This window comes from Symphalangus syndactylus, chromosome 18, assembly GCF_028878055.3.
Source record: "Symphalangus syndactylus isolate Jambi chromosome 18, NHGRI_mSymSyn1-v2.1_pri, whole genome shotgun sequence".
NCBI classification, from domain to species: Eukaryota; Metazoa; Chordata; class Mammalia; order Primates; family Hylobatidae; genus Symphalangus; species Symphalangus syndactylus.
Genome location: NC_072440.2, coordinates 110,336,359 through 110,360,690, shown reverse-complemented (window position 1 = coordinate 110,360,690; position 24,332 = coordinate 110,336,359). Strand labels below are relative to the sequence as shown.

General features: G+C 47.3%; 1 protein-coding gene across 6 annotated transcripts in view; it reads right to left on the bottom strand.

Annotated features, from left to right (window-relative positions):
• Nucleotides 1–24,332, bottom strand: part of MYT1L (myelin transcription factor 1 like) — a 540,435-nt gene that overhangs the window by 101,518 nt on the left and 414,585 nt on the right. For all 6 annotated transcript variants that reach the window (XM_055253696.2, XM_055253693.2, XM_055253694.2 and 3 more), the window contains exons 12-15: nucleotides 21,781–21,871; nucleotides 20,007–20,114; nucleotides 13,214–13,428; nucleotides 2,107–2,357 (exon numbers count right to left, since the gene is read on the bottom strand). In XM_055253696.2, coding sequence (XP_055109671.1) covers nucleotides 2,107–2,357; nucleotides 13,214–13,428; nucleotides 20,007–20,114; nucleotides 21,781–21,871 — 665 coding nt within the window. The remainder of the gene's footprint in view (nucleotides 1–2,106; nucleotides 2,358–13,213; nucleotides 13,429–20,006; nucleotides 20,115–21,780; nucleotides 21,872–24,332) is intronic.

Genomic DNA, 24,332 nt, shown 5'->3' with positions numbered 1-24,332 from the left:
ATATATCAGCTTAAAAATTCTCTTTTAGTTTTATTGATGCTAATAGTTCAAGAATTAGGGAGGAGGATAACAAAGGAATTAGAAAGATGAAGGAAGGAAAGAGAATAAACTAAAATTTACCTTCTAACACAATTTGTTTTTTTTTTTTGAGGGACAGAGTCTTGCTCTGGTACCCAGGCTGGAGTGCAGTGGCACGACCTGGGCTCACTGCAACCTCCACCTCCCAGGTTCAAGCGATTCTTCTGTCTCAGCTTCCCAAGTAGCTGGGACTACAGGTTTGTGCCACCATGCCCAACTAATTTTTGTATTTTTTAGTAGAGATGGGGTTTCACTATATGTTGGCCAGGCTGGTCTCGAACTCCTGACCTCAAGTGATGCGGCTGCTTCAGCCTCCCAAAGTGCTGAGATTACAGGTATGAGCCACTGCGACTGGCTGTAATAAGAACTTTTATAATGAAGATAATTTTCCACCTTAAGAAAGAAGATCCGCAGTTGCAGCTAAAAATACTTTACTACAGTGATTACCGTCTGATCTCTAAATTTCAGCAAACCTGCAATTTAGTCTACTGGCTTAAAAAAAAAAAACCCAAAGAGGTTCAGGGTGAGGCTTTTTGGTTTTTTAAAGGATGCTTTGAAATGCATCAATAATTCTGCAGCACTTGCCTCTCAGGAAGAGAGTCAGAAGAATGGACACGTGGACAGAAAGTTAAAAAAAAAAAAATCAAAATACCCCTAACAATCCTGCATGTTTTTTCCCCAAAGAGTGACACTCTCTTTAGCAAAATTTGATTTCAGAGCTGGTCTGAAAGCTGCTGCCTCCTCAAGGGTCTAGCAGCTCTCTCCTCTGGATGCAACAGCAGAAGGAAGATGCTTGGAATGAGACCCCCGTTCCTGGAGCTGTTACCTTGATAAATTATACGGTCTCATTCTGCCTGAACTCTCTTTGTCAAAGTGCACTCTGATTTGAAGCTTTGATACTAATTTAAGCTTCATAATGTTGGATTTATTCTCTCAGTCTTAGTTTAATTTTAAGAAAGTGCAACAAAAGTTGGAAGGGGTCTCTGCCTTTTTTTTTTTTTTTTTGTGGTTGCCACAGAATCTCTTCCATGCTAACCTTGCATTTTTGCAACCTTGATCACCATGAAAACTGCATGCCCCTGATGCTTCTCCAATATCTAGGACTAAACATACTGATAGAAGAAAAAAACATTTGCAAAATGTAAGATTACTGACCTTTCTTCATTCATACCAACTACAGATATTTACAAGAACCACTGTCAGTGTTGTGCACTCAGGTACATGGCCAGGCAGGGCTACACAGTGGAGAGCCCTTTGTTTCTCAGGAGAGGAGGTGAACATGGCCGCTGCTCAGCGTCTCCTCTGAGAACACAATTGGACCGCTCCCTGGCACCACCTGGTTCTCCCCGGCCGCCCAGCGGCCTCGTCGAGGCAGCGGTCTCCCAGGTCTGTGCTGCATCTTAAACGCTCTCTCTCCTGCCCAGCATAAGCACTGGTTCAATTGATAAGAAAATTAAAAATAGACACTCTTTCTATGCCTTTCATAGCACTATAGCATCCATGAAAATGTGGAACTAACGAGTGCTGGCTGTAAATACATGGCTGGTCCCTTGGTGTGAAGTCTGATTTTTACTTCCTTTGTTTCCCTGCTACCCAGGAATCCATGGGCAGATCCCTGCATTTCACCTGACAACGGTGCTAGCAGAGCTTCCTGTCAAAGTTCAGGGGAGATCCACGCTTCGTTTTGCATGCTCTGTGTGGTCACTGGAGACCACAGGAGTCCCACGTGGTGTCCTTTGTTTACAGAAATGCTTCTGGATCCTGGAGAGAAGGATCCATTGATGCACGTTAATCTACAAGATCTGACCCTTGCCTCTGATTTAGAAAATGGATATGCTTTGGACAATGGTGTGTTCAGGCTGCTTTAAGGGAAGCTGCACTAATTGTTCACAGTGGCAAGAATGGTTTAGGAGATCACGGCGTTTGCACCATAAGGCTGCCCTGAAAGCGCCGCGTGTCTCGGTGGCTGGGTCCGCGGCCCGGCCTCCCCCACCCGCCAGGTGGCTCCACCTGCCCAGGCGCGCGTACCCGCGTGGCGCACAGGTCCTGCGGCTTGGTGCTCAGGTTCTGCGGCATCTCGCGGCAGCGCGTGGACAGGTTGAGGATGGCGGTGGCCGCCATGTGGGCCGCCTCCATGTCGTGCGTGTAGTCGAAGCTGCTCTTGCTGCAGGTGCTGCTGGCGCTGCTGCCCCCGCCGCAGCTCAGGTTGCTGCTGCTGCTGGGCGCGTAGCTGCTGGTGCTGCTGCTGCTGGGGCTGGGGTCCTTGCAGTACCGCTTCGCTGGGGAGACAGGGACAGGGATGACTCAGGCTCCGGCCGCAGGGCACACGGCAGACATCACACGGCAGGGCCTGCCCGCCCCGGCCTCAGCCACACAGCCGCGTGGGACGGCCCTCAGGGTGCCGGGGCTTATGCGTAAAGAAAACAAACAACAGGCAAACGAAAACAAAACAAAACCTTCTGGCTCCTTTTTTTTCTTCTTTTTTCCTTTTTTTTTTGCCCTGGAGGAGAACTCATCGACCTGTTGGAAAGACTGCACCTCACACCCAGCACAGGCCGTTACCTGGTCCCTCGAAAGACAGACACACGCCTGGCTAGCTTTCAGGAGCCACAGGGTGTAGGGAAGCGACTGAGAATTCCAGCCCAGTCAAATCCCAGTCGAGGCCCTAAGCGTGAGTGGGGCTCCTCCGCAGCACATGAGGGCTCATGAGCACTTTTGGTGACCCGACCTGGATGCACAGTCTCTTATCTGTCAAGAGGTGGGCTGTTCCTTTCAGCCAGAGGGGCTGCGGCAGCCTCCTGGGGCCCTGGGTCCTCTGTGCAGGTGACCAGGATTCAAGGGGACCTGGGGGCCACCTGCTGGGCCTGTGGGGACCACGTGCTTTGGGAGGTGGATTTCTGGCTGGGCATGCAGACCAGATAGGGTGAGTCCAACATCCTTTTTTTCTAGAATTCTGATACAGGCCATGGGAGTGAAAGGGGGAAATGCACATAGAGAATAAGCTCAGGATGAATGTTGAAACACCTGAGTGGCCACTTGGTGGTGGGCAGACATGTGGGGCACGCGTGCAGCTGCCTCCTTCATAGCCACGGCCTCTCTGTTCCCTGCACTGACCCTCACTGACACGATTCCCACTGCCCAGTAATCCTTTCTGAGCTACCACACTCACTAACAGCCAAACCGGCACTGAGGGGCAAGGGTTATTTGTTAGAGCTGTTTAAATCTCCTTTAGTACATGACAATGTTTCAGTCCAGCATTTTTCCGGATGGGTCCTTCTTTACTAATTGTTATCCCTGCCAGTTAATGTCACGGGACATCATTTGTCCATGGCCAGACATTTCTCTTGGAATCCAGCAGAGTGAAGAGTTACTTGGAGGTGGACCTGGTCTCTCCCATGTCCTAAATCCCTCCATCAGTGAGCCCCTCCCTTTAGGAAGCATCTTCTTCCCCAAGAGATCCCCGCCTGCTTCCCTGGGACCGTTGTGAGTGTAGCTAGGAGAACTTGGTGATAGGCTAGAGACACTCTAGCCTGGGTTCTCCTGGTGCTTAGGGCTGCCCCAGTCCTAATCGGCAAAGCTCCAAGCTGCCTAATTCTGATGGAAACTATGGTTTTGTCTGTTGCTACAAGGAAAGGGAGACCTCACAGGTGGTCATGGCTCCTGTGGTGTCTTCTGTGCCATTGGCAGCAGCTCTGAACCTGGAGCCAGGCTTCCTCAGGGACTCCTTCCCACAGAGGAAGAAGAGAACAAAGCTAAGTGAAGCAAAAAGCTTTCTCACATTGCTGATACGGTCATTATGAGCAATGCTAAGAAATTGCCCTGGTTTCGGATACAAAGGGGAAAAAGAAGCAGTCCTCATTGATAAGGTTTGGTTTGGGACTGAAGGCTCTCGGGACATGGGGAAGAGGTGTGCTATTGGTGATTCTGTAATGCACAGGCCCCTGCAGAGGAAGACTGAGGACAGTGCCCAGAGCGGGAGTTGGCCACGCTGTCTTCGTCTCAGCCTCTGCCAAAAGCTAGAGAATTCCCCAAGCAAGTAACCGCTTTACACCCAGATTCCTGTGCATGAACCACAGGCTCAAATCCACACCCACAAAACCCGTGAAATACAATAGTAACCTGTTGATATTATGACTGTGTTTTGCTAATCTGAATGAGCAAAGCCACCCAGAATGGTCCCATGGCTGGTGGGGCACAGCTGTCCCTGAGAAGCGTGTCTGAGTGTCCATCAGTGTGCCCCTCCCTTCTCTCTACTTTGGGAATGCCCCTCCTCTAGGGAGCCCAGCAGCACAGGGCGGGGTGGGCAGTGGCTGCTGGTCTGAGCAAGGCCCACCCACACCAGGGCCTTTGAGAGAGACCACTGTGGGGCTGCAAGGGAGTCAACCAGAGGAGGACAGCAGAGGCTGTAAGGACACCCCCATGGGCCCTGTGCAGTGCACACTTTGATCCACCCTGAGCAACCGTCACAAACCGGTTTGCAGTTTGTGATACTCTGGATATGAACTAAAGGTTGTGATTTTACATCATTTACAATTTTGTTAAGAAATAGTAGAAAAATTGTAGGAGAAATGAAATAATAATATGGGGTTAGGTTTTACTGGTGAGGACTAGCCACTGGTTTAGGAAAAAAAAACCATTGCCCACATAAATTAAAAAAAAATAACATTTTTGTTTTGAAATGAGGGAATTTCAATTCCTAAAAAAAACTGAAGGAATAACACAAGTCAATGCAACAAACAACGGCAGCTGACATAGGTCGGCTGGCAGCCTTGCACTCAGCGTTGGCGAGAGCGATGCTCAGGAGTGTGAGCACGGAGGTGTGGCAGGAGTTCCTGCGCATGCCCAGAGACTTCTTGTCATGAGCTTCTCTCACAGTGACTCCTGCTACACTGTGCTCATGGCATCCTCCAACAGGATCGCATCTAGACCTCCACCACCCTGTAAGATGCTACCACATGCCCACTTCACAGATGTGGAGACTGAGGTTGCCCAACGTCCACAAAGAGCCTCGACTGCCATCAACGATGTGTTTGTCTGGGAGAGTTCAGTATCTTATCAATTAGAAAATGCTACCCCAGCATCTCTATACACCAATAACAGCCAGGCTCACCGTCAATCAAGCAGGCAATTCCATTCACAGTAGCCACAAAGAAAAGGAAATACCTAGGAGCACAGCTCACCAAGGAGGTGAGCGACGTCCACAAGTAGAAGTACAAAACACTGCTGAAGGAAATCAGAGACGACACAAAGAAATGGAAAAATGTTCCATGTTCATGAATTGGAAGAATCAATATTGTTAAAATGGCCGTACTGCCCAAGGCAATCTACAGATTCAATTCTATTCCTATCAAACTACCAATGTAATTCTTTACAGTTAGAAAAAAAAGATTCTAAAATTTCTGTGAAATCAAAAAAGAGCCCAAAGAGCCAAAGCCACCCTAAGCAAAATAAACAAAGCCAGAGGTTACACTCTGCCTGACTTCAAAGTACACTATAAGGCTACAGTAACCAACATAGCTTGGTACCAGTGTAAAAACAGACACACAGACCCATGGAACACAATAGAAAACTCAGAAATAAAGCCACGCACCTACAACCATCTGATCTTTGACAAGGCCAATGAGAGCAAGCAATGGGGAAATGGTACTGGGATAACGGCTCAGCTATTCGCAGAAGAATGAAACTAGACCCATACTTTTGCCATATACAAAAATTAACTTAAGATGGATTAAAGATGCAAATGTAAGATGTCATACTATAAAAATCTGAGAAGAAAACCTAGGAAATACCCTTTTCAACATTGGCTTTGGCAAATTTTTTTTGGCTAGGTCTCCAAAAGCAATTGCAACAAAAACAAAAATAGACAAGCGGGACCTAATTAAACTAAAGAGCTTCTGCACAGCAAAAGAAACTATCAATGGAGCAGACAGATAACCTACAGAACAGGAGAAGACATTCACAAACTATGTCAGATGACAAAGGCCTAATATCTGACATCTGTAAGGAACAAATAAATCAACAAGCAAACCACAAATAACCCCATTAAAAATGGGCAAAGAACATGAACAGACACTTTTCAAAAGAAGACATACAAGTGGCCAACAACCATGTGATAAAATGCTCAATATCACTAATCACCAGAGAACTGCAAATCAAAACCACAGCGAGACAGCATCTCACACCAGTCTGAATGGCTATTATTAAAAAGCCAAAAACAGCAGATGCTGGAGAGGCTGTGGAGAAAAGAGAACACTTATACATTCTTGGTGGAAATGCAAATTAGTTCAGCCACTGGACAGTAGTTTGAAGTTTTCTCAAAGCACTTACAACAGAGCTACCATTAGACCCAGCAGTGCCTTTACTGAGTATTTACCCAAATGAAAATAGATCACTGTACCAGAAAGACACACGCACTCGTATGCCCATCACCATGCTCTTCACAATAGCAGAGGCACAGAATCAACCTAGGCGCCCATCAGTGGTGGATTAGATAAAGAAAATGTGGTACATAGACACTGTGTAATACTATGCAGCCATAAAAAGAATAAAGTCATGTCATTTGCAGTAACATGGATGGTGCTGGAGGCCACAAACCTAAATGAATTAATGCAGGGACAGAAAACTTTGTACCACATATTGTCACTTGTAAGTGGGAGCTAAACATAGAGCACACAGGGACATAAACATGGGAACAATCAACACTGCGGACACTACAGAGCGGCGTGGGTTGGAGAACTACCTCTTGGATACCGTGTTCACTACCTGGGTGCAGTATGCCTGTGTAATCAACATGCACAGGTACCCTCTGTATCTAAAATAAAAGTTGAAACAGAAAAGAAAAATGCTACCTCTATGTGACAACATTTTACTTGAAAGAATTTTTAACTAAAACGACTCTCTGCATTTCTTCCTCTCATCTTACTTGAGTCACCTTAAATTATCCTGAAGTTATAAAATGTAAATGTGACCATGCATTGACTTTCCCAGATATTTAATTCATAAGATGCTACAACTAGATGATGCCAAGTGGACAGGACCGAATTTTAGTCGGTGACTGACTGTCGAGTCTTTTGATGCGCCTGTCAACTCACTACACCCAAATGGGCAACTAAGACAGTATCTACTTTCACATGCATCCTTTACTGAGTATAAAAACGTCATTTAGAAGTTTTAATTAAAACAAAAATAAAAATAAGAGTGCCTACAGTTAAAATTGCTCAGGAAAGGAAGGTCATTGGTCCTAATAATTATCCCTATTTGTAAAATGTCAGCATAGCCCTTCATGCCAGTGTCTTTTGGACCACAATCAGCATTGCTTGGCTCAGTGCCCTGACAGCAGGGGGCACTGCAGAGCAGGGGCTTCAGATTGGGGGTGCTCTGTTCCCCCTCTTCCAGCACGGAGGATGCTTGGTCTGATGAGAGCAGTTTCACAACGACAGAATGCATTTTCTTTTTCTTTTGGCAAACAAAGCTTTTTTTTTTTTTGAGAAGAGTCTCACTCTGTCACCCAGGCTGGAGTGCAGTGGCATGATCTTGACTCATTGCAATCTCTGCCTCTCAGGCTCACGTGATTCTCTTGCCTCAGCCTCCCAAGTAGCTGGGATTACAGGCACGCACCACCATGCCCGGCTAATTTTTGTATTTTTAGTAGAGACAGGGTTTCACCATGTTGGCCAGGCTGATCTCGAACTCCTGACTTCAGGTGATCTGCCTGCCTTGGCCTCCCAAAGTCCTGGGATTACAGGCTTGAGCCACCACGCTGGCCCAAAGCTATTTTTGATCAAATTGCTTTTCAATCCATCAGCAGACAAGAATGTGTTAATGTTCTTCCAGGCGCCCAGAACATCACTGTATGTTACGAGCAATGCAGTAGCTTTAACTGTAGATGCCAGAGCTGCCTTGAAACAGGAGCAGCCGCTGGATCTGAAACCATCCTAAAAATACCTCTTCAACTATTCCATTTCCTCTACTGCAGGAAAAAAGGAAAAGCACACAGGATTTGTGTGATTAAATACGGCTGTCGACATGATAATAATAATAATACAACAAAATACAAAATGTTCCAGGTAGGACCTTTTCATTCACCTACTCTGCTTGTGAAATTCTTACTAAATGTACATGCCTTGTTCTCCTAGAAATGTCTATTGCCTTATGTATTCACCTTTTCTTGCAGAGAATAGATAAACATGTCTCCACAATATGAATTTCCATGAAAACTAGACAAATGCAATCACAAGATGTCCATCATGGAGATGTGTCCACTAGCTGGGACCCAGTAATCTTTAGACCTAACTTGATTCAGGCCCTAATCTGTGGCACTGAGTATCAGTCTTTACACACTTCCAACTAGTGTTTCAAGTTAAGTTGAAATACCGACGTCTAATCTTACATGGGAAAGAGCGGAGCTTTCTAGCCTGTGGGATGACATCTCCAAGGCACACGGTCTACTTGCTGGAGTTGAGCTGATGTCCAAAGGGTGCCGAGGTCCAGGTTTCAGGCTCTCTTTTCCTCAGTGTCCTTGGCACAGCTACTGCCTGCCTGGCCTGCCCTGGCCCTAGAGGGTGGAGAGAATCTGCAGACCCCGCCTGTGGCCTAGCAGGAGATTGCGGCCCGTGGGAAGACAGGCTGTCTCGGCAGGTGGTGCCCGAGAGGTGAGGGCAGAGTGTGGTACCCAGCTCCATGGACACAGGCAGCTGCAGAGTGGCAGGAAGGGCCACGGACTGCCTGCAGGAGGAGAGAACTTCACCAGGGCGTGGCCTCTGCTCAGGTAGAGAGGCCGTGGGGAAGTCAGCCAGGTGGAGGGAAGAAGGGAGCCCTGCAGGCGGGTGTGGTGGGGCTGGAGACAGAGGGCCAGGGAGGTGCACTCCAGAGGAGTCATGAAGGAGAGAATGAGCCGAGTCTGCAGCTACCCAGGCAGTCAGGGGAGTTGTCTGTGTGGCCAGGAGGGCAGGGGGCAAAGAAGAGGAAGTGCCAAGATGATGGGAAGGTCTGAGCACTGTAGAATTTGGAAGCTGGGAATAATCAAAAGGAGAACACAGGCAGAGCCCATTCGGGGGCTGGTAACCTGACAGGATTAGGCCCCCAAGGGTGGGGTGTGTTGCCTGGAGACACAGTAAAGGTGGAGATATAATAGGCCAGGGGTTGGCAACTTTTTCTGGAGAGGATTTCGTAGCAAATGTTTAGGCTTTGGAAACTGTGCGATCGTTTTTGTGGCCACTCGGCTCTGCCCTGCACTGTAGGAGCAACCACAACCTGCCCACCAAGCCCTGAGGGCAGCCAGGTGCCAACGGCACTCTATGCATGGCATGGAAACGGAATTTCACATAGCTTTTATATATCGAAAAATATTGTCAATTGTGCTTTTCTCCAATTCTTTAAAAATGTCAAAGCCATTCTTAGCTCACCACACAAAACAGGGTGGGTGGGCCGTGGCTTGGAGCTCCCGGGAGAGGGGCAGGGCCCAGACACCCGAGTGGATGCTCAGTCCTCCTCCCCTCAGCCCCTCCGTCACCCTGTGTGGATTTCTATTTCCTATAGACAACGTGAAGCCCTTCCTCCGCAGCCCCCGCAGCTTTCCCTGTTCTTCCTTCTCACGGGTCTCCGTCCTGGCCTCCAGACCGCTGGCTGTGCTCACCGTCCTGTGTGTTTCCCTACCTTTGCATGATTTCTGCCCAAACTCTATGATCTCATCTAAAGTTTGCCACTTTGGTAAAGCGCACGCTAATCCTGCAGGCAGAGGGACTCCTCACTTCACTGGGCAGCAGTGTGTGTTTCACTATCTTGTGTATCCTGAGGGAAGGAATGATAGACTGACAGACGGATAGGCAGACACCCAGACAGACACATAGACACATAGACACAGATTGACAGATGGAAAGCAAGCACTGGTGTGCTGTGTCTGGAAGGATGCAGCTGGTGAAGTGAAGATTTTGTGAGTGGTTTGATCACAGCTGGTGTGATTTAAGGGATGATTCTCCAAGGCTGTAGAGAAGGTCCTATGTATTATTTCATTCTGTAGCTCCATGGCCCTGATCTTTGGTTGCTAAGAACTGTACTTTTCTCCCTTATGACAGGCCCATTTCTCTGCCTCTTTTTGGGAGCAATGACTCAATTCTTTGTGCACCTGAAGCAAAGATACCTTGGAGGGTAACTGCAGACAGCAGTCACTCTGCAGTCAGAATCTCCCACCTGCTGCCCAGGAGTGGGGCCGGATCCCCTTAGATCACACCCCATCAACAACCCTACCAGCCAGTGTTGTCCTAGTGGGAACTTTCCAGGAGGCTTTTTTTTTTTTTTGAGACGGAGTCTCGCTCTGTTGCCCAGGCTGGAGTGCAGTGGTGCGATCTCCGCTCACTGCAAGCTCTGCCTCCCAGGTTCATGCCATTCTCCTGCCTCAGCCTCCGGAGCAGCTGGGACTACAGGTGCCCGCCACCACGCCATGCCAATTTTTTGTATTTTTAGTAGAGACGGGGTTTCACTGTGTTAGCCAGGATGTTCTTGATCTCCTGACCTTGTGATCCGCCCACCTCAGCCTCCAAAAGTGCTGGGATTACAGGCGTGAGCCCCCGCGCCCAGCCAGGAGACTTTTAAAATCTGTCAGATGAGTCTAGTGAAATGGAAACAGTGTCACTAAAAGCCCAGACTTCACGCCCACACAATACATCCGCGTAACACTTGCGCCTCTAAAATTTACACACAAATAAGCTGAGGGTGGGCTCGTTTTCTCACTGCACTGTGGTAAGAGGCTGCGTTTCCTTTGCTCTGTCTTCCTGAAGCCCTAACGTTGAGCCTTCAGTCTGTCTAATCAATAGATGCTTGTTTCTAGGGGCTCGGCCGCAAAGCGTGGCTCAGCCCTAGTGTCCACAGCAGGGCCTCTGCTGGGCATGCGATGATCAATGCCAGTAACTAACATGTGATGGCGCCACAGAGCGCGTCCTCACACCCATCCCGTCTCGGCTGATCTTCACTGCAACCTCGCAAGGTCAGCAGAGGACACCCTTGCTTCCTCTCTGCTCCCGAAGAAACCCATGCTGCACTCGGCTAACTTGTTCAGTAGCATCCAGCTCCTAAGAATGGCACTGAGAATCTGCTCAGTGGATTTGACTTCGGGTCCCCTAAAGGCACCGTGACCTGGAGACGGCTCTGCTGGTCACGACTTTACCCAGAAGCCCCCTTTCCTTCTCAGGCTGGAGTCTGACCTTAACAATGAAGCTGAAGAAAGAAATCAGCCCACATGGAACAAGAACAACAAAAAAACAGGTGCGTAAAAATGAACATCTAGTGAAAGAAGGGATCCAATCCCGGGAAAACATCAATGAATTGGAAATCATATAAACAGCCTTCAATTAGGAGAACTTAATTTCTTTTGAACCTTCACGTGTAGATCAACAAATGAGATGACAAGAAACCTGAAATTATTACAAAACAAGCAACAAAACAAACCAACAGGACTATTTCTGTCATGCGCTGCAGTCATTCCTTTCATCCATTTGTGTCTGTGTTTCTGACCAATACATGATGCCTCCAAGAAATACTAAATTTCATTCACTATACAAATAAATTCTTATTAAGGCAAGAAATACCATAGCTTAGAAAGATGTGCAGCAATTCCTGTAGAATGAGAAAAATGGTTTCTGAAGTCTCCAAGCATTCGGTTTAAATATTGTGTGCGTATGTGTACTGTGATTTTAACTAAGTACCTTTTTCTTTGTTTTTGATACAGAGTCTTGCTCTGTCCCCCAGGCTGGAGAGCAGCAGCACAATATCTCAGCTCACTTCAACCTCTGCCTCCCAGGTTGACGCGATTCTTGTGCCTCAGCCTACTGAGCAGCTGGGATTATAGGCATGAGCCACCATGCCCAGCTAATTTTTGTATTTTTAGTAGAAACAAGGTTTTGCCAGTAGAAAAGAGTTCAAGGCCAGGCTGGTCTGGAACTCTTGACACCAAGTGATCCACCTGCCTCAGCCTCCCAAAGTGCTGGGATTACAGGCATGAACCACTGTACCCAGCCCTAAATATCTTTTTCAAAGAAAAGCTTGATGACCTTTTTTAAAAAACTATTTCCTTCCCCTGTGCTAGAGAGCATCATGATTAAGACTTCTAAATCATCAGAACATTTACACCCCAAGTCCCAATTGGTAAAACTTGGCAATTACATCTATACAGCCTAGAATTTTGAGCAGACATATGGTTAGATAAATAAATAAAATTAAATAAATACAGTCTTCTCTAATGAAAAACTACTTACCAACTAGCTTTGTAGTGAAATGGTGACTAGTTCACTCTTGGTAGTGGTTCAAATAAGCATTGGTCAAAATAAACGACTCCTTTCCCGTGAAGCCCATGGTGCTGTGTTTGTGGCATGAGCTCTATTTTGTTGGTGCCACAGCAGCCACAAGCCAGCAAGGAACAAAGTTATGGCTCTGCCGGCAGCACCCCAGGCTGGGCCTTGTTTTGTTCCATTGTCCCCAGTTATAGGGAGACCCAGGTCCTGGTCTTGCTACGAAGAGGCTGGGTGACAAGGAGGCCACTAGCTGTGGCTGCACGGGAATCACTGGTGAACTTCTCAAAAATGCCATCGTGTCGTGCAGGGAGCACCCCAGGGATTCTGATTTCATTGGTCATGAAGGCAGGTTGGGCATAAGAATTAAGAAAAAAATCTCCCCAGATGGTTCTCATGTGCATGCAAGGCTGAGAACACCAAGGAGATGCGTGCAGAGCTCCTCAAAGCTCCCAGGAGCCCAGGGCTGCCTGCTGGCTCCCCCTGCACTGTCTGTCTCCGAGGCATTTATTTAAAGGAAGCGTATAAGACAAGGGCACTGTCTTCCCAGTACCACAAAAGACAATGAGCCAGTCCATAGCTTCTCCCTCTCCACATTCCACGAGCAGCCGAGTGCGCTGTCTCGGAATTATTGAGGGGAAACCATCTCCTTCCTTCCCCTGAAGTTTTGCTCACCTACAGCTGTGTGGACCTGAGGGGCTTTCAGCTCCTGGGCTGTGCTACGAACGTCCTGTTCTTTTGGTACCCATCGAGTGACCACCACCGCTCAACTAATTTGTAGGACATTGATATACACAACAACAACATCATCAATGGCAACGTGTCTCTCATGTATAAGAGTGTGCACCTCCTACCATCATCATATCCTTTGGGGGATATATCCCTGGTTTGCACCTTGGGAGCTATGGCTCGCTTGCCATAAGTATGGTTGTCGTAACTGTTGTATTCAAACGAGGTCTTGGAATATTTCTCGAGCTCCTTGGCCAGGTTGGAACGCGGCGTAGTTGTGGGGACGTTGTTTCTGTAGCCATACTGAGGAATCTCCAGCTGCTTCACAAAGCACATTGGCCTGGAAGTAAACAAGAAAACAAACAACAGCTTGCTTTCCTGTGGCTTTGTACACGACGAGCTTCACGTTAAAACTAGAATATCTTACTTTTTAAAATGTATTAAAGAATCAGAACCTTTCACTAAAACTACAACTTTTTTATTTTCTGAAGAAAAGACAAAGTGTGTTTTAATTATATAGCATCAAATAAACTGCCTAACAGTCAACTTTGGCAATAAAAAAGGACAAGAAATAAAATCTTTAAATATGTCCCTTTTTCCTCCTTTCCTGTAAGAGGTCTGGTGGCTTGGTGATGACATGAGATATGAAGATGGGGACAATTCCAGTCCTGAAATTTCTTTGCAACGGTTACAAAGAGTTGCCGAATTATACACAAAGACGTTGCCTCAATAAAAAATCCCCCTTAAAAAGTAAGAGGAAATAAAGAAATACTAACTGGACAATGAGGTAGGCTAGGTGGTAATGTACCTTGTCAAGTACTAGAATATGCATTCAACGTTTTTATCTAGTAGTGATTTCTTATTGTCTTTGGAATAAAATATTTAAAAGGAAAGACACCGGGTCGTTGCTCACTCATAGACACCGTGTCGTGTGTGTGTGTGTGTGTGTGTGTGTCCACCTCTTCATCGGTCTAGCTCATAAGTGGAGTTTTTAGACTTTATACTTGAAATAGTTTTAGACTTGCAGAAAAGTTGCACAGAGGTTTTCTTTGCACCCTGCCACCAACTTCTGCCAATGTGACCATCTTCATAACCGTAAGACAAGAGCAAAACCAGGCAACTAACATTAGTATGGAGTTCTTTCCTAAACTGGAGGCTGTATTTGGATCTGACCAGTTTCTCCACTGATGTCCTTTTTCTGACACAGCCATGCAGGGTCCCACAGTGCACTAAGGGTCCTGTGTTCTGTCCTCCCCCTCGACAGCTCCTCAGTCTCACTGGGCTCGAGGCTTCATGGATTGGACACTGAAGAGCTGGTCAGGTTTTGTAGAATCAGATACAGACACATTCTTTTTTTTTTTTTTTTGAGATGGAGTCTCAGTCTGGTGGTCTGGGCTGGAGTGCAGTGGCGTGATCTCAGCTCACTGCAACCCCGGCCTCCTGGGTTCAAGCCATTCTCCTGCCTCAGCCTCCCAAGTAGCTGGGACTACAAGTGCCCTCCACCATGCCTGGCTAATTTTTTGTATTTTCAGTGGAGACAGGGTTTCACCCTGTTGGCCAGGCTGGTGTCAAACTCCTGACCTCAAGTGATCCACCCACCTCGGCCTCCCAAAGTCCTGGGATATAGGCATGAGCCACCGTGCCCGGCCATAGATGCATTCTTAATCATAACATCCTACAGTCTCATCTGCCATCTTTGTATTTTTCTCAAGCGATTCTCCTGCCTCAGCCTCCCAGGCAGCTGGGATTACATCATGAGCCACAACGCCTGGCTAATTTTTGTATTTTTAGAGAGACAGGGTTTTGCCAAGTTGGCCAGGCTGGTCTTGAACCCTGGGCATCAAGTGATCCTTTTTCAAAAAAATACTTACAGAACTTTTCACATCAGCATCATTTTACACACTATAAAGCTAAGAAAATGTTGAATTTTAAAGGCAGAGAGTTTCTTGTTGAATTTTTCTCATTCTAAACTATATAAAATGTATTCCAAATAAAGACCCAACCAAGCAGGAAAAAACAAAAGGTGGTGAATCATGTATTAGTGTTAGGTTCATAGTCAGCTTAGGAAGGACAGCCATTTTTTTTTTAGATGGAGTTTTGCTCTGTTGCCAGGCTGGAATGCAATGGCATGGTCTCGGCTCAAGGCAACCTCCACCTCCAGGGTTCAAGTGATTCTCCTGCTTCAGCCTCCCAAGTAGCTGGGATTACAGGCTCCCGCCACCATGCCCAGCTAATTTTTCTATTTTTAGTGGAGACAGGGTTTCACCATGTTGGCCAGGCTGGTCTCCAACTCCTGACCTCAGGTGATCCACCCGCCCCGGCCTCTCAAAGTGCTGGGATTACAGGCACAAGCAACCACACCTGGAGGAAGACAGTAATTTTTGAGTAAGATCCTATTTCTTGATTACTAGTACCAGTAAGATCTGCAATATTGCCTGTACCTCTAGCACAAATGTGAAATTTTAGCAGATGTATGAAATTATAATATCAGCAGGTACAAATGTGTACTGTTTATGAAGGAAACTCTTTGGCAACAGATGTGCAAACAATATTTTGATTGTTCTCCCTGGGGATGGAAATCTGAGGGGTTTTGATTTGTTCCTTTCCTAACTTATTTTCCACAAGTATTCTTGTGTGTCTGAATAAACATATTTTCTCTTGGGTCCCTGTTCTCTTTCTAAAGGTGATGCACACAGGCACACCAAGATCATCTATACTTGCCTTACAGATAACAGGTTTAAAACTATTCTCTTGCTTTTTTATGATTATTTTCATGATTATGTTTTGCTTTTTTATGATTCACTGAAAAAATATTTAGAAGACACAAAAGCTATTTTTTAAAAAATCACCTACAGCTCTTCTAGAGATAAAAACTTTTAAGGTTTTGGTGTATTTTTTATGATCAACTAAATGCATTTTATATTTACTTAAATAGTTAGAATCTTACACTTTTACATATTTTATGCTTCCATTTTACATGAGATTTAATTTTCCTTTTTGTTTCTCAGGCTTTAAAAACAGTTCTTAATGGCAGAATGATATTGAAATCAATGAATATTATACTATTTAACTATTTTCCAACTTTCTGATTTTGTTGCTGTTATAAATTCTGACCTAATAGGCATCCATGTAGATAATCTCTTTTTACTCTATTTCATAAATTTATATTGGTTTTGGTGCAGTTACAAAGTTTTGATAACTGAATTTTTTAGAAAAGAAAGTCAGATTTTAGACTGATAGCCATATCTATACTTTTATAACAGTATTGGATATATATCCAATTATATATATGTAAATTGGATATTGGTTAAATATCCAATTTATTTACCAAATCACCAACACATTTATTGCGATTTCATTAATTTAGCCGATTTACTTCTTGTCAAATCAATAAAATCATGTAATAATTGATTGTCTATTGTTCTTGAGACATTTTCCCAGATAATATGATGGTACATAAATGAATAAACCTGTAGGCCTTGCTTTAAAAGATGCTGGGGCAGGCTGGGTATGGTGGCTCATGCCTGTAATCCCAACACTTTGAGAGGCTGAGCCAGGAGGATCACTTGAGCCCAGGAGTTTGACACCCATCAGAGCAATATAGGGAGACCCTATCTCTCCAGATAAATAAATAAATAAATAAATAAATAAATAAATAAATAAAATGAGCCAGGCGTGATGGTGCGTGCCCATTGTCCCAGCTACTCAGGAGTTGAGGCGGGAGGCTCGCTTGAGTCCAGGACATCAAGGCTGCCGTGGGCCATAATTGTGCCACTGTACTCCAGCCTGGCGACACAGTGAGACCCTGTCTCTAAAAATTTTTTTTTAATTTAAAAAAAACACAAAAGACCATGGGTGATGTGATCATATTTCAAGGGTCCAAATGCTATGAGAATTCTAGAGAAGAGAGAACACTCCAGGCTATGGAATTCAGTTACGTTTGAATGGAGAAAGGGATGTTTGCAGTAAGTTTTACAGAATGGGTTGATTTTTAAGGTTAAGATCCGTGGGGGGAGTGCGGGGAGGGGGTGGTAAGAAAACATTCCAGGAAAAGAAACTCCGTGTCCAAAGGTGAGGAGGCAAAAAAGCCAGGAGAACCCTCAGGGAATAGCAAGAGCCTGGCAGCCTGGGAGCAGATCAGCCCACAGGCAATCTGTTTATTCACCTGGCGGGCAAGGCCAAAGAGTTTGGGCCTGGGAGAAGCATGATCCCCAAGCCTTGAAAAGATCAGGACCAGATCAGAGGGAGGGAGGAGGGGAGGAGAGGCTTCAGCTAGAGGGCCGGACGCCACACCCTGACAGAGGCTGCGAGTCCGGGGCTGGGAAGGAGGCTATCGACTTGGCCAGGATTGGAAGCACCTACTTAAGTCTCAGGCTCTTGTTCATTGAACCATTTATTTAAGGACTTTTTAGAATCGTAACTAGTTAAATGACCGTAGGTTTAACTTCATTCTCTTTTCTTCCTTCCTGTCTCTTGCTTTTCCGCTGAATGAGCACCCCTACATGGAGACGCTGTGGGGAATACAGACGTGCTGGGACAGGGACCCGTCCTCCAGGTGTCACACCCGGCATGCCAGGTAAGCCCCGTGGAGGCAGAAAGCCCGCAGGAGCCTCACGCAGGGCCAGTGCATGGCCCAGCACCCAGCGCCTCCCTGGACAACCAGGAGTGGCTGTGGTTGGTCAGCATGCATTGCTGGGCTGGCCCGAGCCCTCACACTGCGGTGAGACTGGGGTCTCTTTCTTCTTGTTAAAAGCCCTGTCCTGGCCTGGTTCCCATTCCAGCCAGAGACACAGAGGAGAATGGCTGGCAGCTGCACAGTAGTTACTCCCAGCCTCTGCTAAGTTGGCATTTGGTGGGGTTTTCTTTGCACCAATCCAGAGACAGGGATGCTGCATTACGAAGCCACAGGAGCAGCACAGAAGGCTTCAGGCTGGAACATAGGAGTGGGGCTGTGTTTGAACAAGGTGGTATTCACAATTACATGGATGCCTGGTCGGTCTCCAGCTGCCATGAGCTTCTCCCTGAAATCCCCACTCCATGCAGTCCCCAGGGGCAGGGCAGCCTGTAGGTGGGCAGCGTAGTCCCCGAGGGCAGGGCAGCCCATAGGTCGACAGTTGTAGGTGGGCAGTGCAGTCCCTGGCAGCAGGGCAGCCCGAAGGTGGGCAGTGCAGTCACCTGGTGACTCCAAGAAAGGCCAGGTACTGGAGTTCTTCCAGCTTCTCGGGGGTCTGGCCAAAGTAGGCTGAAGAAAATTAATAAAAGCCCTCAGCAACAAATTTCTCCCTACCAACTTTCAAATTCTCCTTTGACTAATAACGATCCCTTGTTGGATTACACAGCCCCTCGGGTTGGTCTGTTTTATTGGGTGGGGGTGGTTTTCATGCTGCCAATAATTAGCTGTGGGCTGGTGGGGAGAGGGAGGGTGGCCTATGACTTGTGCAGCCATACGGAAAGTGGGTGCATTTCCCTGAAGGGGTGGCTCCCTGAGATGGGTGCTCTGGGGGCACTTCAGCCCAGAACCCCCAAATGCAGAAAACTCTAGATGTACCTGTGCCACAATTTATTGGGCGTTATCTCTTGATAGTAGGGTCGTAGATTGGTTTGTTTTCTTATTTTTGCTTAAATAAATATTTATAATTTTCTATAAAGATTTTAACTTTTCTATTTAGGGAGGAAGGGAGTTTAATTACTACGTTAGAAGCTTCTTGGGATGTTATGAAATAATACTCAAGAACAAAAAGGATATTCGTATTGTTTGCCCAGTGATTTGCTCCAAGAGATTTATCCTAAATAAATAATTTACTTTTTTATTTTTTTGAGACAGGGTCTTGCTCTGTCATCTAGGCTGGAGTGCAGTGGCGCAATCACAGCTCACTGCAGCCTTGACCTCCTGGGCTCAAAGCAATCCTCCCACCTCAGCCTTCTGAGTAGCCAAAGAAATAACGGAGGCAAAGTGCTATATATATGAAAGAAATGTTTATTATTGCCCTCTCTTTAACAGTAAAAGCGGGAAACAGCCTGAATGCCTCAAAGCTAGAACCTAGTTTTGGCACTGCGGGGTACATCTGAACAGTAGAATATACGAAGCGTGAAGATGACAATTAAGATGATTACATAGAGACAAGGACGCATGTTTCTGCTGTGATGTTGTGTGAAAAGGCAGGATATGTGACAATCGTCATAGTTTTCATGTGGATGAGGGTTTGAAACAACTCATAAGAATGAAAGAATGAAAGATGTATAGAAGGGCTGTGTGAATGGGGAGCTTATCCTCCCGAAACTTAAACAAAACAGTGGTTTCAGCCGGATGATCTGTAACATTGTAACACTGATTGACCCACTGTAACATTCGGGTCAGTCATTTAACCTCTGCACTCTGGGTTTTCTCACTTGCCAAACGGAGGTGACAATACCTACTCCCACCTACACCTCAGGGCGTTGGGCGTAACAGGAGGGAGCTCTGCCGGTTTTGCACGCGAGAGCTTCCACACGTGTGCGCGGGATGCTCATACCCCTGGCATCGCCAGAAACATCAGCACCAGCCTTAGGTTGGTGTGAGGCCCTGTCCTCCGAAATATGAGGAAATTGCCTTGGACATCTCATTACTTTTCAAAGCTTTCCTTTCATCTAGCACACAGACTCATGAAATACCAGGTCCAGAAACAAAACCAGAAATGATTCCTCCAATGCTCTCATGTAAATTGTGAGTTTGCAGACACCAGGGGAAGAATGACACTCTTGCCCTCACACAGCCTGGCCTGGAATGAGGGATCCTGGCCCCGGCTTCCAGCACAGCCCTGCCCTCCAGTCCCTGCCCCTGCTGCTGTAGGGACATGCCCTGAGTGGGTGTCCCCAGCGCTCTGAGGTGTGGGGCGGATTGTGGATAGAGCTCACGGATAGCGCACTCCTGCTGGATACCTGAGCACGCGGTCCGAGGCCTGGCTGGACTTGGACACGTCGCAGCTCTGGTGCTTTTCCTGTGCCTTGGCCAGTTTCTCTGCTGCAGCGATCGGGCATCCGGAGAGGCTGCAATCACAGAAAGCGGGTTGAATGGTCCCACCTCAAACGCCTTCACAGCACACTAATCCTCCCTTAGCACCAAGACCCTGATGCAGGTGCAGCTGGTGGGGGAGGGGTAGTTTCCCAAACCTAGCACGGGCAATCCTGATGGGTGGACTGGGAGACGGGAGGTAGTCATGCTTCCAGGTGCATGCTTTCTGCTGGTCTGCAGCAGAGAATGCTGGCGGCAGTGCTGTGTGTGAGGTGTATTCAATCTTTCCCAGTGACAGTCCCAGCTCCCATGCATTCGGGAGGACATAACTGGTGAAAACTGTAGACAGATTCCATTTCTGGAGATGAAGAATTAACAGCTTGGGTAGGATGAGTTTTTAAGCCCAAGAATGGCAATGAACTGACTGTTACCAGAAGATGGAGCTCCAAGCTGATTTCCTAAATGCTATTGACTGTGGCCTCTGGTGGGCCCGTCTGACTTTAGCCCTTTGGTGTTCTCCCCAAGCAGGGAAATGAAAGTGGAGGGGAAAGCAGAATGATTTCTAGGACTGCAATAAAATGTTTCGTGGAGCCAAATAGTTCAGGCTTAGTCTAGACAGAGGAGACAGCAGCTGGGCTCTTTTGTGTGCAAGCTCACTTTCTGTGAAATCCCTGTGTCTGCTCTGTGGGTGTCTACATGCATATCTGCTCATACGCATAGACGCTAAACCCATATATGTGTCATATCCCAAAAATACGCCCGTGCTGAGGTTTGACGGAGGCCCTGATGCTGCGGATGCTGCATCGAACAGTACACAGCATGCACCTCTCCAACCTATCCATCATTTCCTGCTTCTGCAGATTAAACACCTGAATGTCTCTGGAGGGCACAGTGGTCATTTGTTTCATTATAAATTTAACACAAAGAACCAGGCTTGCCAGTCAGACAAGCAAAAATTAGAGTGAAGCTTATAAGTTTCCTTCTTTTAGATATAATTTTATGTGAACTCATAAAACCATGGACTTAAGACAAACTTTAAAAGAATCACTTTTAGGCCTCTGGAAAAAAAAAAGTTACCAGATAAGAACGGAATATTATGGGCAGCTGAGTAATTCTTATCAAGTCTGCAAAGGACAGGAAAAGAGAACTGCAATCTTTCACAAACAAAAGAGTGATTTTGAGTCCACTGGTTAGCGGGAGTCCAGAGTCTATTTCCCCGGCACGCCAGCCTCCCACAGACCACCCCCCAGCCTGCTAAACATCTGCAGGTTTTCTGAAGACGTCCATACTTGTGACCTGGGGTTTCTGTAGAATTCCAAGGGCAGCCAAGCCAAGCTACATACTGTACAGGCTTGCTGCATTCCAGGCCACGTCCTGTCCAATGAACACTAGGACAGCCCTGTCTTCACCCCGGAGGACAGCGAAGGCTTGGCCTCCTTCCTTCCAGCCATTGTAAATGGTCATGGTTTCCACCCCTGATACTATACCCTGCTATGATAAGGTAGGTGGGGCAACTAAAACCATCCAGTTTGCACCACAAGGGCATGGAGTGCTTTCACTCCCGTGCATTATATGGAGGTGCCTGCACTTGGGGAGCACCGTGGGGAGCACCACACGGAGTGTGGTAGGCCCCCCGGGAAGGAGGAGGCATGGAGAGTGGCCGGCGCTCCCTCCCACACCAGTGCCGCACGCGTGGCTTACCTTCGGTGGGAGTTCCTGTTGCTGTTGACATGCCCGCGCCCCGTGCAGCCCGGAGTGGGGCACTTGAGGACACTTTCGTGCATGGCAAGGACTTGACAGGGAGAGGCAAAGAGAACAGCCAGCGTTAAAACAGAGGCATGGTGAGGACACATGAAAACACAGTCATTCAACAAAGGCCAGGTCGCTCATCCAGCGTTAAAACAGAGGCATGGTGAGGACACATGACAACGCAGTCACTTAACAAAGGCCAGGTCGCTCATCCAGCGTTAAAACAGAGGCATGGTGAGGACACATGAAAACACAGTCATTCAACAAAGGCCAGGTCGCTCATCCAGCGTTAAAACAGAGGCATGGTGAGGACACATGAGAACGCAGTCATTCAACAAAGGCCAGGTCGCTCATCCAGCGTTAAAACAGAGGCATGGTGAGGACACATGACAACGCAGTCACTTAACAAAGGCCAGGTCGCTCATCCAGCGTTAAAACAGAGGCATGGTGAGGACACATGAGAACACAGTCATTCAACAAAGGCCAGGTCGCTCATCCAGCGTTAAAACAGAGGCATGGTGAGGACACACGATAACGCAGTCACTTAACAAAGGCCAGGTCGCTCATCCAGCGTTAAAACAGAGGCATGGTGAGGACACATGAGAACACAGTCATTCAACAAAGGCCAGGTCACTCATCTAGCGTTAAAACAGAGGCATGGTGAGGACACACGATAACGCAGTCATTCAACAAAGGCCAGGTCGCTCATGATAGACAGCCCTACAAACGTTTGTGATGGGCATGGTCAGGAAAACACGCATGGGAGGAGAAAGAAGTTTGACTGGACCCTATGCTGAGGGCCTCGCACAGCAGGGGCGCTGGACCCGGGAGCTGGGGAGTTCAGAGAACACAGAACCGACTCTTTCCCGATGGGCTAGGGGGCGAGGGCCTCACAGACATTATCCATGCATAAGCACGGAGTATGGATCAGCCACGGAACAACACAGAGGCTGGCGATTTTCAAAACATGCCTGTGCTTTGGAAACACACAGCATTAGGAACGTGTGGTGGGAAGATGAATGCAGAACCACAAACCTGAACTTTCAATAAAATGAATTAAGTGCTCACTCTTCCTTCAGGAACCAAGTGCTTTATTATTCTTTACATAGGGTGAGCTAGAATAGCAAGCACTCTGTGTTTTCACCCTGTGGAATTAACAAGCGGGAGGGGCCACACGGACACCTTTTGTGGTGCAAGGATGCTACTGGTCGGTCGGCAGGGGAGAGCTGCCTGCATCTTCCCAGCAGTGGTGTTGGACCTGACTTACTTGTGTCTTCCTTCTTTTCTGGTCCTTCATGAACACTCTACTACTCTGGGATCTGGGGGAAGGTTAGCAGGGACGAAGGGACCCCCACACGGACCCCTTCTGCATCATGCTCTGCTCCTCTGAGCCCGCTGTCTCCAAACTCCAGGGAAATGGGGTGGCGGCTTTCCCTGACAGCCTGAGGCCAGGTGAACATGGAAGGTCTATTCAAAACAGATCTGCCTACCCTAGTTATGTAATTGTATTTTTTACACTTTTCCTCCTTCTCTAGAACAACCTCTCTCTTTCCCCTGCAGTCTGCTGGGCACTGAATCCCCATGATGTTGCTGTTATCTGAGTCCACACCCTGTCTTCTTACTGCTGGGCAGTCCCTTCAGCAGAGTTTGCTTTGATGTTAGCTTTATCGCTCCCACAGTTCCTGGCTTGTCCTGGATGTGGTAGGTCCTAGTAAGTGCTGTCAGAAAAATGAATGATCAAAGTGAGTCCACCTTTGGCTCATCTTGTGCTGGGACCTGGCTGGAGGGGGTCACAGGAGGGTTCCTTTCTGAGAGGATCCAAGCACAGTTCCCCACCCCCTTCCTCCCTGTCCCAGAGGAAGAAGTGCTGCTCCTCCCTTTCAAGGAGGCCTCTCCAGGAAGCATGTGCGTGGTCCTCCTTCCTGCAGGACATCGATCTACCTACTTTGTTCATTCTTTCTTCTTTACCATTTGTCCGCCACCGTGTGACAACAGCATACAAATGCTTCCCTTCACACGGCTCCCCTCTGACATGCACCTGCACGTTTCCTTTCCTTTTATGGTAAACTTTTCACATACAGTCTTCCCTGGGGATGGCACACAGGGGTCACTATGACCTGAGGTCCAGATGGCAAATGGACCTTATGCCTCTCTCCTGCTGTGTGGGGATGCACATTCCCAGCCTCGCCCCTGAATCCTCCTGAGGTGGAGTGTGCTTGCTATCCTTGGTCTACACTCTGCTGCTACTTCATCCATCTCAATCACATTTCTCAAACTTCTGCAGCATGTGCAGCTCCTATCCCTCTCTCCTCTTCTCACATCTGTCTCTTGGCGTCAACAAGAGGCTTTTACTCAAGAAACCCTGCCGGGCGCAGAGGCTCACGCCTGTAATCCCAGAACTTTGGGAGGCTGAGGCGGGCAGATCATGAGGTCGGGAGTTCGAGACCAGCCTCACCAATGTGGTGAAATCCCGTCTCTACTAAAAATACAAAAATTAGCCAGCC